The 16,535-nt window shown below is 37.1% G+C and overlaps 1 protein-coding gene across 1 annotated transcript in view; it reads right to left on the minus strand.

Moving 5' to 3' along the window:
* adamtsl3 (ADAMTS like 3) overlaps positions 1–16,535 on the minus strand; it is a 403,073-nt gene that overhangs the window by 168,412 nt on the left and 218,126 nt on the right. The window contains exons 5-6 of the mRNA XM_087260149.1: positions 13,962–14,007; positions 6,225–6,461 (exon numbers count right to left, since the gene is read on the minus strand). Of these exons, the coding sequence (XP_087116275.1) occupies positions 6,225–6,461; positions 13,962–14,007 (283 nt within the window). The remainder of the gene's footprint in view (positions 1–6,224; positions 6,462–13,961; positions 14,008–16,535) is intronic.

The following is a 16,535-nucleotide window of genomic DNA, read 5'->3' on the forward strand; positions in this document are numbered from 1 at the left end:
TTGACGCTGTCGCCGCCATAGCTGAAGGTAGACAGCGTTGTCACCAGGGCGGCCAGAGTGACCTTGGACGCTTTCACTGCTTTCAGTGTGAACACAAAGTAACTGTATCAGGATATTGGCATGTAAACGTTTTCAGGTCAGAACTGTTATAAAACATGTGAATTTTGAGGCAGATCAGACAATGCATGTCTGATTTCTAATGGCTTCCTGTTTCGCAAAGTTTGCGAGGCCGCCACAAACATGTCCTTTGACAAATACTCTAAATATTCGCAATTTAACATCGCCAAGCCCTTTAGATGACAAAAGCCAAGTTTGGTGTTGATCCGATTAAATACCTAGGAGGAGTTTGTTAAAATAAAATGCCTTAAAATGGCAAAAACTGCAGAGGAGGATAAAAATATCTGACTTCCAGTTGGGTTTGAGATTTCGCTCCAAGAGACTTTTACGTAGGTTTTGGCATGTTTGATGTGTGTTCCAATTTTTGTGTGTGTGCGTGATTCGTAGCTCAGGGGCCAGTCCGTTAAAAGTGCATAGGTGGCGCTGTCAAGCCATTTTGACACACCCACTTCCAAAACCTATAACAAATGCAAATTTTCGTGTTCCTAAATATAGTCTACTCCATATTTTTTTTTCCAAACTACTCTAAATGAACATATTTCAAAAAAAAAATATTTTTCTAAGATAGCAGGTCAATTCCTGAGTTAATTTGTATATTATACAAAAATTAGGTTTTTAATTGCGATTACGCAATTACGTCATAATGCAAAATGTCACCATTTAGCAACTTTTTGCAACAAACATTCTGCCTTTAGCAACTTCTTCTGAAAATGAGTTGGCAGCTGTCTGGCAGGCACACAACGTCAACATTTTGGATTCTGGTCACTTTCCAACCTAAAAACAACCAAAAATCACATCTACTGATGTTACAGCTTGACGTTGTGTGAACATTACTACTATGTCGTCTGTTAGAGGTTGGATTTCGGTTGCCATACCTGATGAATAAATGTCAGTATTTTACGTCAATATGACGTTGGTTTAAGATGCCGGCTTCATATATGATTTGTGTCACTTTCCAACACAACTACCCTGCTGAAAAATCCAGCTTAAACCAGCCTAGACTGGTTGGCTGGTTTTAGCTGGTCGACCAGCCTGGTTTTAGAGGGGTTTTGGCCACTTCCAGGCTGGTTTCCAGCCATTTCCAGCCTGGTCTTTGCTGGTTAGGCTGGGAGATGACCAGCTAAAACCAGCTTGACCAGCCTAGCCAGGCTGGGAGTCCAGCCAAAACAAGCTATGTCCAGCTTAAACCCGGCTGGTCAAGCTGGTTTTAGCTGGATTTAGCTTGTCATTTTCCAGCCTGACCAGCTAAGACCAGGCTGGAAATGGCTGGAAACCAGCCTGGAAGTGGCCAAAACCCCTCTAAAACCAGCCTGGTCGACCAGCTAAAACCAGCCAACCAGCCTAGGCTGGTTTAAGCTGGATTTTTTAGCAGGGTAAAAATCAACCAAATATCAACATCATTCGACATACTTATTAGACATCAAAATAACAATATCCTTAGATGCTGGCTAGACACTGAATTTTGGTCACTTGACATCTCATCCGAAATATAACCTATTATGACGTCTTATGACTTTGTGTGCCTGCTGGGAGAGCCTAACAGCCTAAAAACTGAGAATGAAACATGACTGCCACCTACAAGTAATATCTGTTATGTGCAAAATAACTTCAACACGATCCACAAAAAGCTGCGACTACTCGTGGAATCCCTTTCACAGAAACGCACATTATTTATAGCCAAATCTGTAAATAGTTAATCAAACATAAACAATAAAGGAACAGTCAAAACAATGTCCTCGTATTCAAGCTTTAAGTGCACCGAAAAGCCATTTGCACAATTAATACTAAATTAGTGCCCAAATCAGGCCTATTATGCATGCAGGCTTTCGACAGAAGCAATTACTTTAGTTTTTAGCTTCATAAAACTGAGCTGTGGTCAAAATGGAAACTCATTTCCAGTCGCTTTCGTCCCAATTATGCTCACACAAAAGGCACAGAACTGAGGTTAAACTGGCAGAATAGTGACCTGAATATACCCCAAATCCCCACATATGTAACACTGAAAAAGAGAGGGAGACCGTTTTCCTAAGTTTATGGTCATTATTTCATTATCTTTCCATTTTAGCTTACATTTTTTCTAAGGAAATGTGAGCTGGGCTGTTAGAAATATCCAGAATGGAAAACGTGTTGGCGTCAGTACCACCAAACAATAACATTAAGCTTTTGGACACGCAGTAAAAAACCCCAAAAAAGAGACTGATGCTATGGCAGGAGCAGATGGCTTGGTAACTCGGTGTGAATAAAGACTTGATCCTTATATATTCAGGATAAAACTGTAAAGCTTATTCTCGCTGTTTTCTCATAATATGAGTGTTACAACAGGGACGAAAAGGTCAAGAATTCTCCCTCGTAAATACGAAGTGACTCTGGCTTCAGAAGAGCGTTTTTCACCTCATCAACAAGCCTTGCCTGTGCTTTAAAGGACAGAGGTATTAACTTAAGCGTTGTAAATGCTCACTTAAGAAGGCTTAGGTATAAATAACATTTTCAGATTTGAGTTTTGAACAGAACTTTTGGGGTTTTCTGGGAGTTTGGCCATGTCGTGCTGCGTTCAAGAGCACCTGGTAAGCTCCCGCTTCCGTTAGACAGACTTTTTTTTACGACATGTCACAAATCCAAGCCAGAAACAAAGTAGAAAAACAGCCAGAGTGAAGCAAATAAACAAAGGAAGATCTGAATGAGTTCCTTTTCTATTACCGCTTGACAAACATCGATAAATGTATTTGCTCTGCTGTTTAGGTAACCTATGATTTATGAATGGCAACCAACAAACATATTGGGTCACAAATGTGCTTATATAGGACATTATTTTTTATGCATGTGTTTTCGGCTACTGTCGTACTGAATTTTTTAAAGATACAACTTTTTTTTAAATGGCAAAAATCGCAATAACACTTTTTCCGAAACAACCTCTAGAAAGCATTTATATTTTCTAAGACCAAAACAACCTCAAGTAAGCATTTATTTGATTGGAGAAACAATGAATTTTCAATTAAAAACCGCCGTTTTTATCACTTGTTTATCAAGCGATACTTCTAAATCCACATTAACACAGTGTGATGGAAACCCAGCCAGTATCAAAGCTGAATCTGCTCAGTGTGTTAAGCAATCATGTGTGTTTTTCTGAAGACTCACCTTAAACTACTTGATTCATTTCAAAACTAACTCAAAAACACCCAAAACTAACAAACATACAGGGTTATGAATTATACACATGAAATGAGATGTTTTAAAATTATGCATTTTCCTTTTATGCCAAAACTACTTAGGTTATGAAGTAAGGATCATCATGAAGATATTTTGTAAACTTCCAACTGTATATATATATATATATATATATATATATATATATATATATATATATATATATATATATATATATATATATATATATATATATATTCTTTTTTTTAATTCATTTACTATATTTTTTGCATTGCTATCCTAATGAAAAATCCAGCTTAAACCAACCTAGGCAGGTTGGTTGGTTTAGCTGGTCGACCAGGCTGGTTTTACAAGGGTTTTGGCCATTTGGCCATTGGTTTTAGCTGGACATAGATGGTTTTGGCTGGGCTCCCAGCTTGGCTAGGCTGGTCAAGCTGGTTTTAGCTGGGCTTCTTTCAGCCTGACCAGCTAAAACCAGGCTGGAAATGACTGGAAACCAGCCTGGAAATGGCCAAAACCCCTCTAATACCAGGCTGGTCAACCAGCTAAAACCAGCCAACCAGCCTAGGCTGGTTTAAGCTGGATTTTTCAGTAGGGTAAGGACTTGATTTAAACAACCTTAAATGCAATTTTTTGTCAATATTTTTAGCATTAAGACCCTTGCATGTGCTCGCATTTTCTGTCGACGTTTAATGTCTTGTGACTTAATAAAGGGCACCAATGTGATCGCGCACACCAACGTGCAAAACACCAGGTGCCATCATTTTTTAAGAAAACGCCTCATGCTCGTTTTTTGTATTTTGTTTCGCAATGCGTCAAAACCTGCTCTACTAATCAGCATGGCACTTTTGTTCACGTGCACAGAGCTGCTGAAGTTACAGTAAACAGCACTTGGAGGTGCTTAAGCGCAAAACTCTCAATGCGAGCGCACATTGAAGAAGATGACCCCAAGGCGATATGAGCGTGGAGCTGCTTATTGCTCTGGTGAACCATAATCATTTCTTCATTGCTAGAGCTGGAGCTGCTGCTTGAACCATCCATGCTTGTTCGAATCGCCAGTAACTAACAACAAGCGTGTCAACTTTCTGTCTCCTTCTTCTTTGTTATAAGCGGGTGTCAGAAGCTTAAAGTTTTGTAGCGCCATCTGACGTCAAGGAGGGATTTTGCCAACTCTTCTGCTTGACGCCAGTGAAAATCCCTGCCGTGGGTGTGAATCTGGAAAAACCTCTCAGAAAAACACTGACAATAAACGTAAACACAGAGCATCCCGGTGTGTATGAGCCTTTAGATTGCAGATTTTAATATAGACATACATTGGCTAAATATTTTTTTATCATAACAAAGCAAACATTAATGGAAAGCTTGCTTATTTAGCTGGCAGTTTAGGCATAGACCTCAGAAAAAATACACACACACACACACACACACACACACAAACACACACACACACACACAAACACACACACACACACACACACAAACACACATACACACTCTGTGGCCACTTTATTAGGTACACCTGTCCAACTGCTTGTTAACGCAAATTTCTAATCAGCCAATCACATGAAAGCAACTCAATGCATTCAGGCATGTGGTCAAAATAATCTGCTCCAGTTTAAAGTGAGCATCAGAATGGAGAAGAAAGGGGATTTAAGTGACTATGAACGTGATATGGTTGTTGGTGCCAGACGGGCTGGTCTGAGTATTTCAGAAACTGCTGATCTGCTGGGATTTTTACGAACAACCATCTCTAGTGTTTACAGAGAATAGTTTGAAAAAGAGAAAATATCCAGTGAGCGGCAGTTCTGTGGGCACAAATGCCATGTTGATGGCAGAGGTCAGAGGAGAATGGCCAGACTGGTTCCAGCTGATAGAAAGGAAACAGTAACTCAAATAACCACTTGCTACAACCGAGGTCTGTAGAACAGCATCTCTGAATGCAAAATACCTTGAGGCGGATGGGTAACAGCAGCAGAAGACCACACCGGGTGCCACTCTTGCCAGCTAAGAACAGGAAACTGACGCTACAATTCACAAAGGCTCACCAAAATTGGACAAAAATGTTGCCTGTTCTGATGAGTCTTGATTTTTCCCTTAACATTAGCGTCAGAGTTTGGCATCAACAACATGAAAGCATGGATCCATCCTGCCTTTTATCAATGGTTCAGGCTGCTAGTGGTGGTGTAATGGTGTGGGGAATATTTTCTTGGCACACTTTGGGTCCATTAGTACCAATTGAGCATCTGCAGCAACTGCGGGATGCTATCATGTCAATATGGACCAAAATCTCTGAGGAATATTTCCAGTACCTTGTTGAACTTAGGCCACAAAGTATTAACACCCAGGTCTAGTAAGGTGTACTTAATAAAGTGGCCGGTGAGTGTGTATATATATATATATATATATATATATATATATATATATATATATATATATATATATTTTTTTTTTTTTTTTTTTTTATTGCAATTACATCAATTCCCAGAGATGGGTTGCAGTTGGAAGGGCATCCGCTGCGTAAAACATATGCTGGATAAGTTGGCGGTTCATTCCGCTGTGGCGACCCCTGATTGATAAAGGGACTAAGCGGAAAAGAAAATGAATGAATGAATTACATCAATAATCATAAAGGAATAGCTGACAGAAAATGACTATTCTGGCATCATTTAAACACCCTCATGTGTTTATCTTCGAATAACAAATGTGTATTTTTACCATTAAATAACCTCAGATGATCCAATAAAAGGTCATAAAGGTTAAAAATGAAATCCATAAAACTTATTCTAATCACTTTAATGAAGAGACAAGCATATACTTAGAACTTGTCACATTTACCAATGTGATGCACTCGATGCACAACGTAAATACCCAGATTTGAATCATAATGTATGGCAATATTTTTCAAAGTTCCAAAGGTTCAAAGGTCATTGAGTGATGTTTACCTGACAGATCCCACTGATACACATATCCAGAGAGTCCGCCTTGCACCGAGTCCCGTCCAACACTTTGGGCGCCAGTTCCACCACCTGGCCTTTCCCCCGAGCTTGACATCGGAGGGCGCAGGGTGAAATTGGGTCGTAGGTCACAGGTATCCATTCATAGGTTTGTCCCTGGTACTTGATGTCATTGTGGGCGGAGCATTGTTGAGCCCTGAAGTCACCTGACTCTAGAGGACAGTCCTGATTGGAAGAAAAAGTAGGGTTAAGGGAAATACAACTTAAAGAGACAGTTCACCAAAACAATTAAATTTATCCACTATTTACTCACACACAATCACATAAGAATTAGTTTCTTTATTCAGCTGAACACAAAACAAGATATTTTGAATAAAGCTGAAAACCTGTAGACTTCCTAAGTAGGTAAAACAAATATTATGGAAGTCAATGGTTACAGGTTTTCAGCTTTCATCAAAATATCTTGGATTATTTTCTTTAAAAGAAGAAATAAAGACAAACAGGTTTAAAACAAGTAAAAGGTGAGTAAATGATGAAATAATGTTCATTCTTGGGTGAACTAATCCTTTCATTAAAACTGCTATAGTTATTCAGTATTTCGTTCATTTGTCCTGTTGTTTACGAGGCTCCGACGAAGTGGACAGGAAAGAAGGTCGCAACACGTAGGAATACTCTTGTGTTTAGTACATTAGGTTAGGGGTGAGCGACACTGCTTGTACTTTTGGATAGACAAAGTAGGATTAGGATACTCAGAAGATTTAAGACAAAAAATTTAAGACAATTTTAGACCCCGTGGACACATATTCTATTTATTTTATATATATACATATATACATATACATATATATATATATATATATATATATATATATATATATATATATATATATATATATATATATATATATATATATATATATATATATATCTATTTATTTTTTTAATTACTTCATTGTTGTAGCTGTTCACTTTAAGAATTGTAAATACAAGTCACAGTCTTTGTTATATCTGCTTTGGTTGTCTTTGCACTTTATTCACTGTATTTATATATTCATATTTTAATTGTACACTAAATGTCAAATCCCATTTTCCATAAGACTAACACCAAAGTCCAATGTGAGGAACAAAAATTATCTTGATTAACTAAAGTAGTATGTTTTATATGGACTGTTTTTGATAACGTTTTGATAAGTCCCCATTTCACCATAAGTCACCATTTTGGTGATCAGCATTCCCTTCAGTAAGATTTCACCCACTTTAGTATGTTTTGGAGTTTAGATAAAAAATCTATAGAGAATTCTAAAACTATTTGTCCACTAACTCATGATCTGCAAGTCAATATACTGTAAAAAATGCAGGGTTCAACACAATCCCTTCATGTTGTCACAACACAAATTGATTAAGTTAACTTAACTGTTTTTACATATTTAAGTGGATTCAACATAAAACAATTAGGTTGGTCAGCGCCAAGTCCTAGTGGTTAAGTGCACTGACATATAGCACCATGGTACTCAAGGCACCGAGTTCGATTCCTGGCTTGAAACTATGTTGACTATCCTATCCCAATAAAAGGTGAAAAACGCATAAACAAAATTATTTTAAAAAAAATAAATAAATTTGTCCCAAAGACAAGATAGACTTTTGTTGTTTCAATTAATTTAGATGGATTTAAATTAATTTTGCAGCAAAAGTCATTTTTAAGGTGAGTTTTTCAGTTTTTCGTTACTTAATTTTCATAACACATAATCATGCCGTCACATACAACCCCAAAATCAGAAAAAGTTGGGACAGTATGAAAAACGCAAATAAAAAAAGAAAGCAGTGATTTTCAGATTGACTTGTACTTCATTGCAAAAAAAATGAACACAAAAAAATTTCTTGTTTTGTCAAAAACTTCATTTCATTTGTAAATGTACATTTAGACCTGCAACACATTCCAAAAAGCTAAACAGGGCTAGTAATCAGATATACTGGTAAATGATGTGATTTAATACAAGCGATGTCAACAGGTGATTGTAATTATGGTTTGGTTCAAAAGCAGCATCCAAGAAAGGTCTAGTCCTGGGCTGAAGATCGCCAACAAATACATAGGAAAATTATTGAAATGTTTAAAAACAATGTTCCTCAAAGAAAGATGGGAAGACATTTGGATGTTTAACCTTCAACAGTGCATGACAACATTAAAAGATTCAAATAATCTGGAAGAATTTCAGTGCGTAAAAAGACAAGGGCGCAAGCCTAAGCAGAACAACTGTGATCTCTGATCCCTCAGGCGGCACTGCATCAATAATCCTTATTAATCTATAAGGCATATCACCACATGGGCTCAAAACTACTTTGGCAAAACTTGTTGAGTACTGCAATATGTACATCCACAAATGCCTGGCGTCTTGTGCCAAAAGGGAGCCATATGTTAACAGTGTCCAGAAGCTCCGTCACCTTTTCATCTGCATCTAGAATGGACCATCACACACTTGAAACATGTATTGTGGTCAGAAGAATCCGTATTTCAGAAGAAATTAACTCTGTGTGCTCAGAACCAAAGAAAAAAACATCCACAAGTTACAAGCAACAAGTCCAAAAGCTGGGCACTGTCATAGTATGGGGTTGTGTCAGTGCCCTTGGCAAATGTAACTTGCACTTCTGTAATGATACCAATACCGTTGAAAAGTACATAGAGATTTTGGAGCAAAATATGCTTCCTTATTTTCCAGGGACTCATATTTCATATTTCATATGCATATTTCAACAATGCAAAACCACATTACAAAGTCCAGGCTGCGGACGGAAGGAAGAGGAGACAGGTACTTGACTGGCCTGCCTGCAGTCCCGACCTGTCTCCAATAGAGAATTTATGGTGCATTTTGAGGTGCAAAATGCGACAATGAAGACCCCATACTGTTGCCCACCTTAAGACTTGTTTGCTGGAAGAATGGGACAAAATTAAACCTGAAACACTTCATCACCTAGGGCCTCATGTATCAACGCTGCATACGCACAAAAACTTTGCGTACGCCAGGTTTCACGCTCAGAATCACTCATGTTTGTATTTACTTAAGATGAACTGAACGTGGTAATGTGCGCACATTTTTTGTGCGTGTCTGTTTTATTCCCATTGGCGACTCCTAGAAGCAGTTGTGTTAAATTGCCCTCTACAAAGTGTCTTTGAGCCTTGCAATGGCAGCTGTATGAGACAGGTTCATCTAGCAGGTATATAAGGTGTCCATACCATACAGTTAACCAGCCAAACATTAAAGCGCAATTTGCAGCGGTCGCCTGTTTTCCCATTGTAATGGGAGCGATCTACTGCACGCACATTGCTATAAAGACACCACCTGAAGATGAATTTGCATGCGTGAATCAGAAACATTTCCATTCAATAAATGTGCAAATAAAGTATGATGCACAGACTTATTAATGATTCCTACTTGTCTTTCTTGTGATAAATAATAGGCAAAATCTGATATGTAGTGGGGAAAAAAAGAAGAAAAAGTTCATCAGACGCTGGATTCAAACCAAGTTCATGCTCGAACGTGTCAAAACATGTTATCATGCACTTTACGAGCTGCGCCACTGAGACTGGTAAGGCTGCTTCAACATTTTACACCTATAAATCACACTATTTCTCTTTTAACTCCACAGTGCGATGTTCAGACCCAACTGTGTTAACCGCATCAGCTAAACTCTCCCCACTCTATTTTTTTCTTTTGTTGTTAATTCCGGAGGACAAACTTGCAAATAACACAATTTTCCTCCAGTCTACCTCCGTAAGCAGCACCTTCAATTCACATTCTGTTCAAAGTTTCTCTTTTGGCTTGCTTTTGCCATTGCTTTTACAAGTCTTCGTACATGAGGCCCCTGGTGTTTTCAGCCCGTAAACGTCTTTTAAGTGTTGTAAAAAGGAATGGCAACATTACAAAGTGGTAAATGCTTTACTGTTCCAACTTTTTTTAAATTGTGTTTTAAAAACCAAATTTAAATACATGTTTATTTAAAAATAAAAATCACAAGGAACACATGGAATAATGTTTATGTTTTAATGTAATGTTTGTCTGCAATGAAATACAAGTCAGAGTAAATTTAGAAATCACTTCTTTCTATTTTTATCTCTGTTTTCCATACTGTCCTAACTTTTTCTGATTTGGGGTTGCAATAGGTCCAAAAATAACAGCTGACCTGACAATGACACTGGAAATGTTATTTTTCGATGCGGTGAGATTAAGTTGTGATCACGTGTGTGACATCATAAAGCTTATGCAGATGACCGGGCGCATTAACGAATGAACTGATGGCAAACCTCCATGTTTTGAAAGACAATATTTCCTCTGTCATCTCCGGTGCACTATAAAAAACCACAATTCTTCCTCTGCAGCTCAGGACACTGAACTCATTTAATCATTCGGTCTTCTTCTCGGTAACCCCATGTGCAAAGACCATCAGTGATGACCGTGACTAAAGTGTCTCCATCGGATAGAGTCATTACAAATGACAAGTCCTCAATGTCAAGATTGGTAATGAAAAAAAAAGTGCAATTTAACAATGGCCCTCATCAACAGCAATTATAAAGCCTGACAGGGAAGACCGAGCATCAGTTCACACTGTTTTGACGGAAACTGAATAAATGTTATGCTGGGAATCTTTCCCAGATGGCTCTGATTGAAATTGTGGGTGAAAGAGGAATGCGATTCTAGAAGAAACTACTTAAATGGAAGAAGAAGAAGAAGAAAAAAAAACACAGGCTTTTGATTAAAACGGTTCTTGAGACACATGGGCATCTAACGGCTCTCACAATGAGGCCGTCAAGTAGTTGGTGACTATTGACTGAATCAAATAGCAACAGTTCTGACTCCACTTAACAATTCTGGTTGCATAACAGTTCCATTAACAACTCATTTTCAAGCCATTATGCTAAAGAGTTTAAGATTGATTTGCGACTCATTTTGAACAATTTGTTAAAGAAACATTTAAAGAACTAGGTCATGATTCAGACCAGAGTAAACAAAGCTCAATATTTTTTTTCTTTCTGGGTGAGTGCTTCAATCAGTCATTCACGGCCCCAAAAATGATAGCTAATATTCAATAGTAACTAATAAAGTTATGGTAACTAATAACTATAACTTTTCCAAATTTTATTGTAATGCAATAATGTGCAGCTGAAATGTATTGATACGAATTGAATTGAATTGAATTGAATTGAATTGAATTGAACTGAATTGAACTGAATTTAATTTAATTAAATTGAACTGAATTGAATTAAATTGAGGTAGCACGGTGTCTCAGTGGTTAGCACTGTTGTCCCACAGCAAGAACATCACTGGTTGGAGTCCAAGCTAGACCAGTTGGCATTTCTGTGAGGAGTTTGCATGTTCTCCCCGTGTTGGTGTGTTTTTTTTTGGGGTGCTCCAGTTTCCCCCACAGTCAAAAGACATGCGCTATAGGTTAACTGGATGAACTAAATTGGCCGTAGTGTATGAGTGTGTCTGTAAATATGATAGTGTATGGGTGTTTCCCGATAATGGGTTGTGGCTGTAAGGGCATCGGCTGAAAAAAGCATTTGCTGAAATAGTTGGCAGTTCATTCTGCTGTGGCGACCTCGGATAAATCAAAAACTAAGCCGAAGGAAAATGAATGAACTGAATTGAATGACATTCTGCTCACTCAGCGGTAGACTAAATCCCACTCAGTTCTCACTCTGACATAACATTTTTATAGTAGGTCTTATTATTTCCCCCATGTATAAAGAAACTATTGAGTAAATATCTCAACTGGTCCTATACATAGAGTGGATTTCTCTGGAAAACAAATGTTTTGGGAAATATTAAATTTTTGAAAGGTGATCACAATTGTTAGTAGAAAACACACTCATTCATCTCATTGACACATTAACTGACACAAACACTGTGCAGTTATAAAGTGTGCTTCTCATAGGTGTTCACATAGGTGAGTGGGCTTGACAAACCACCCGTATAAACACTTTCTCTCTCTCAAAAACTCTCAAAAGCTAATGTAAAAGTGCTCCAGCCAGACTCAGAGACAGGCTTAATAGATTAAAAAATAGTAAACCAAACTGTTTGGGGGAGTTTTATTTTTATTTTACAAAGAGCAGTGTTTCTTTAGCATAGATCATTGAATTGGATTAGACCACTATATCTTGCTCATAAAAAAAGGCCCAAAATATTAGGTCAATGTCCTATCCAATTTAGTCAACCTCCAGATTTGGTAGGAGCACTTTTAGCTTAGCTTCCCTGCTGAAAAATCCAGCTTAAACCAGCCTAGGCTGGTTGGCTGGTTTTAGCTGGTCAACCAGGCTGGTTTTAGAGAGGTTTTGGCCACTTCCACTTTGGCCACTCTAAAACCACTTCCTGGTTTTAGAGAGGTTTTGGCCACAACCAGGCTGGTTTTAGAGAGGTTTTGGCCACTTCCACTTCTATTATTCCTGGTTTAAGCTGGATTTTTTAGCAGGGTTAGCTTGGCTTAAATAATTAAAACAGATTAGACCTTTAGCATCTCATTAAAATAAAAAGAGTTTTGATAATTGTCCCATTTAAAGATTGACTCTTCTATAGTTGCATTGTGTACTATGACAATATTGAGCGAGATGCTAATGTTCTAATCCGATTCAATGATCTAAGCTAAGCAAAGCTAAGCTAAATGTGCTCCAGCCAGACCCAGAGACAGGCTTAATGGATTAAAAAATGGTAAACCTAACTGTTTGGGGGAGTTTTATTTTTATTTTACAAAGAGCAGTGTTTCTATAGCATAAATCATTGAATTGCATTAGAACACTAGAATATTGCTCATATAAAGGCCCAAAACGTTTTATAATTATGCTATCCAATTTAGCCAATTTAGCACTTTTATCTTAGCTTAGCTTTAATAATCAAAACAGATTAGACCATTAGCATCTTGCTAAAATAAAAAGAGTTTTGATAATTGTCCTATTTAAAGATTGACTCTTCTATAGTTGCGTTGTGTACTATGACAATATTGAGTGAGATGCTAATGTTCTAATCCGATTCAATGATCTAAGCTAAGCTAAACTAAGCTAAGCTAAAATGCTCCGGCCAGACCCAGAGACAGGTTTAATGGATTCAAAAATGGTAAACCTAACTGTATGGGGGAGTTTCATTTTTATTTTACAAAGAGCAGTGTTTCTTTAGCATAAATCATTGAACTGGATTAGACCACTAGAATCTTGTTCATAAAAAGGCCCAAAACGCTTTATAATTGTCCTATCCAATTTAGCACTTTTATTTTAGCTTAGGTTAAATAATTAAAACAGATTAGACCATTAGCATTACACTAAAATAAAAAGAGTTTTGATAATTGTCCTATTTAAAGATTGACTCTTCTATAGTTGCATTGTGTACTATGACAATATTGAGCGAGATGCTAATGTTCTAATCCGATTCAATGATCTAAGCTAAGCTAAGCTAAATGTGCTCCAGCCATACGCTGAGACAGGCTTAATGGATTCAAAATGGTAACACTATTTGGGGGAGTTTATTATTATTCTTTTTTTATAAAGAGCAGTCAAAAATGGAGCTTGACCAGTACAATGTCACTTGTAACAGGATTAATATCCAATTTAATCAAATATCAAACAAATTAATCTTAATATGAATCTGTATAATTTTATGAACTGCATCCAGTTCTATATAAGTCTGCAGCTTTTTTGCAGTTACAGATGCCTGGTGGGCCTCATAACACATCATATTAACTTACTGTGTTGCTGCATGTTCTGTAACGGATGTTTCTGCCCTCGCAGTTCCTGTCGAACAAACACAAAACAACAAAATCAGATATGTTACACAAAGCCATTGTTCTTTGCATTACTGCTGACTACTTTTGTCGCAATATTACAATATCAAGGGGAAAGGAAACACCCCAGTATTTATCCCTATTCAAAAATCATTTTTAGACCTGCTCCTGATTATTTTGTCTGCTTTGTTAGGAACTTTGCCTGCCTGTGTGCTTCGTGAGGACATAAAATGAATGCATGCTATTACAAAAACAAAAATACAGAAGACATTTTCCCGTAGATTTCCAGACAGGTAATAACAACAACACTGTCAAGCTTGAACAAGAGCATGGGGGGAAAAAGGAAATGATTTGCTATTTGTGATTATCTCTAATGGCACCGAAAAACATGAATCCAGTGACAGCTGTGTGAAAAGTGTTTCGAACGGAGGATGTTTAGAGAAAAAAAAGGCAGAAAGAAGGACAACAGGATATTGACTTTCTAAATGGCCTATCACTTCAGCCTAGAAAGCATTACGCTATCAAATTCCAGCTTATTAATTCCGCTCAGAGAAGCCGCAGTCACCCTAAACAGAAAAGGTTCACGTCACAAGCTTCTGAGGGGTGGAAGATGCAAGCGGACTGTTATTAAGATCTCAATCTTTCTCTGATATCCTCCTGCCCTTGAGCGAAATGATTTGGATAGGAATTCTCGCTTATATTTATATGGGTACTGACTCGGAAAATGGATACTGACTCAGAAAACCATGCTTTTAGATTTAACATCTGCTTACAGCATTGTGTTGGTATTAACCCTTGTGTAGCGCTCAAATTGACTAGCCTTTCATTGTGTTTGTGGCTGTTGTCCCATTGACTTCCATTGTAATGACATTTTGTTTTATTGCAAAGCCATGACAGCATATAATCATGCACTCTTTATTGTTAGGGGTTTTCCCAGTTTGCATAAGGTAAAATGTGTCAGTTTTATTGTTGTTCATCAGTTGGCATCATTAACCTTTTAGATAGGCCTGTGCAAATCGTCTGTGGCTTTTATAATGAGTTCTATGGAGTAAAACAGCAGATTACAGAGTGTGTGTGCATAAATACACTTACCATGTTAACTGTACTGAGTGCTGAGCTGCTTATTTAGATTTTCTTAGAAATATCAAGATAAGTAACACACACTACTCTATCTAGAAGGCATAAACTAAACTTTTTTTGCACTGCAACCGATGATCAATAGTAAAAATAGGATATTTCACCACTTCCCAACAGGGAAAAGCAGCAACAATCAAGAATGCATGATTATATACTGCCATGGCTTTGCAATCAAAAAATGTCATTAAAATGTCAATGGGCAAAAACAGCCTCTAACATAACAAAAGGTTAGTCAGTGTATTGTTGAATTTTTTTAACATTTTCAAAGCAAAATGTTTGTCAAAACTAGATTTGTCACCACAAATCATTCTATTTGCTGAAACACAGGGAAAGTTGCAGCCAAAGTAAGGCTCAAAATTACCACAGACTGCATGAAAACCCCCCCAACAGCATATAAGGGTTTAGTGTACTGTTTTGGGATGGTTTTGCTCATATTTATCTGACAGACGTGTTTCTGCCAGCCTTGAGGAGTTTATGTCATCATCATCAAGCTGGATTTATACTTTTGAAAAGAAACTGACCGCAAAGACAGACGGATAAACAGAGAAGAAGGAAGTTTCCGGAACTACGTCATATCATTAATTTCATTCAAGATTTTTAAACTAATTATTTGTATTGTTTTTATAAATTATTTTTATGATTATAAGGATTTTTATAACCATTCTAGATTTTTGTTTAATCAAACTTTGAAGCATTACTTGCTTTTGTTCATACACCATCTCGGACAGTTTTATCTATTAATGCTTAAAATATTAAACTTATTAAATATTAATTAAATATAAACAAATATTAAAATATTTATGATAAGAGAACATGGCTTGCTCTACAAAAAGATTTTTCTTAATATATCAAGAATAAAAGCAAAAAACAAAAAGACTTTTAGATTTAGCTCTCTCCACAATTCACACATTACTGTCTGGCTATAGTTTCTGTCCTCTACTTAGGCTAAAAAGGCAGTAATGGTCCAACATTCCTGACCATTATCACCAATAAAGCATAGAAACAGGGCATCAGTAGTATACTGTAAAGCGATTCAAATATTCCTTCCCAGTTGTCAAATAAATTATTTATATTATTGCTTATTTATAGTTTTGCTACTATTAATTTGTTTTAAATTCAAAATTGTAACACACATCAGCATAAAACCTATGAATGGAGGAAGAACATATTCTGTGATTGTGTACATGGGTCTCCACTTTTGCCATGACCTCTTTTAGCATTAACAAACATATCCCTCAGGTTTTTTCAAACTTAAAAAAAAAAACATTTCCTCCTTTCCTACAGCTGTTGCAATTTCTAGCCAAGAATTATTGATCATCTGGTTATCTCTATGATCGCGGATCATAAGAGAAGTCTGTACAGGCGTAACTGTTTCAGACAAAATCTCTTCAAAGCGTTTCA

Source organism: Danio rerio, chromosome 7 (genome assembly GCF_052040795.2).
Source record: "Danio rerio strain M-AB ecotype USA chromosome 7, GRCz13ab, whole genome shotgun sequence".
NCBI lineage: Eukaryota > Metazoa > Chordata > Actinopteri > Cypriniformes > Danionidae > Danio > Danio rerio.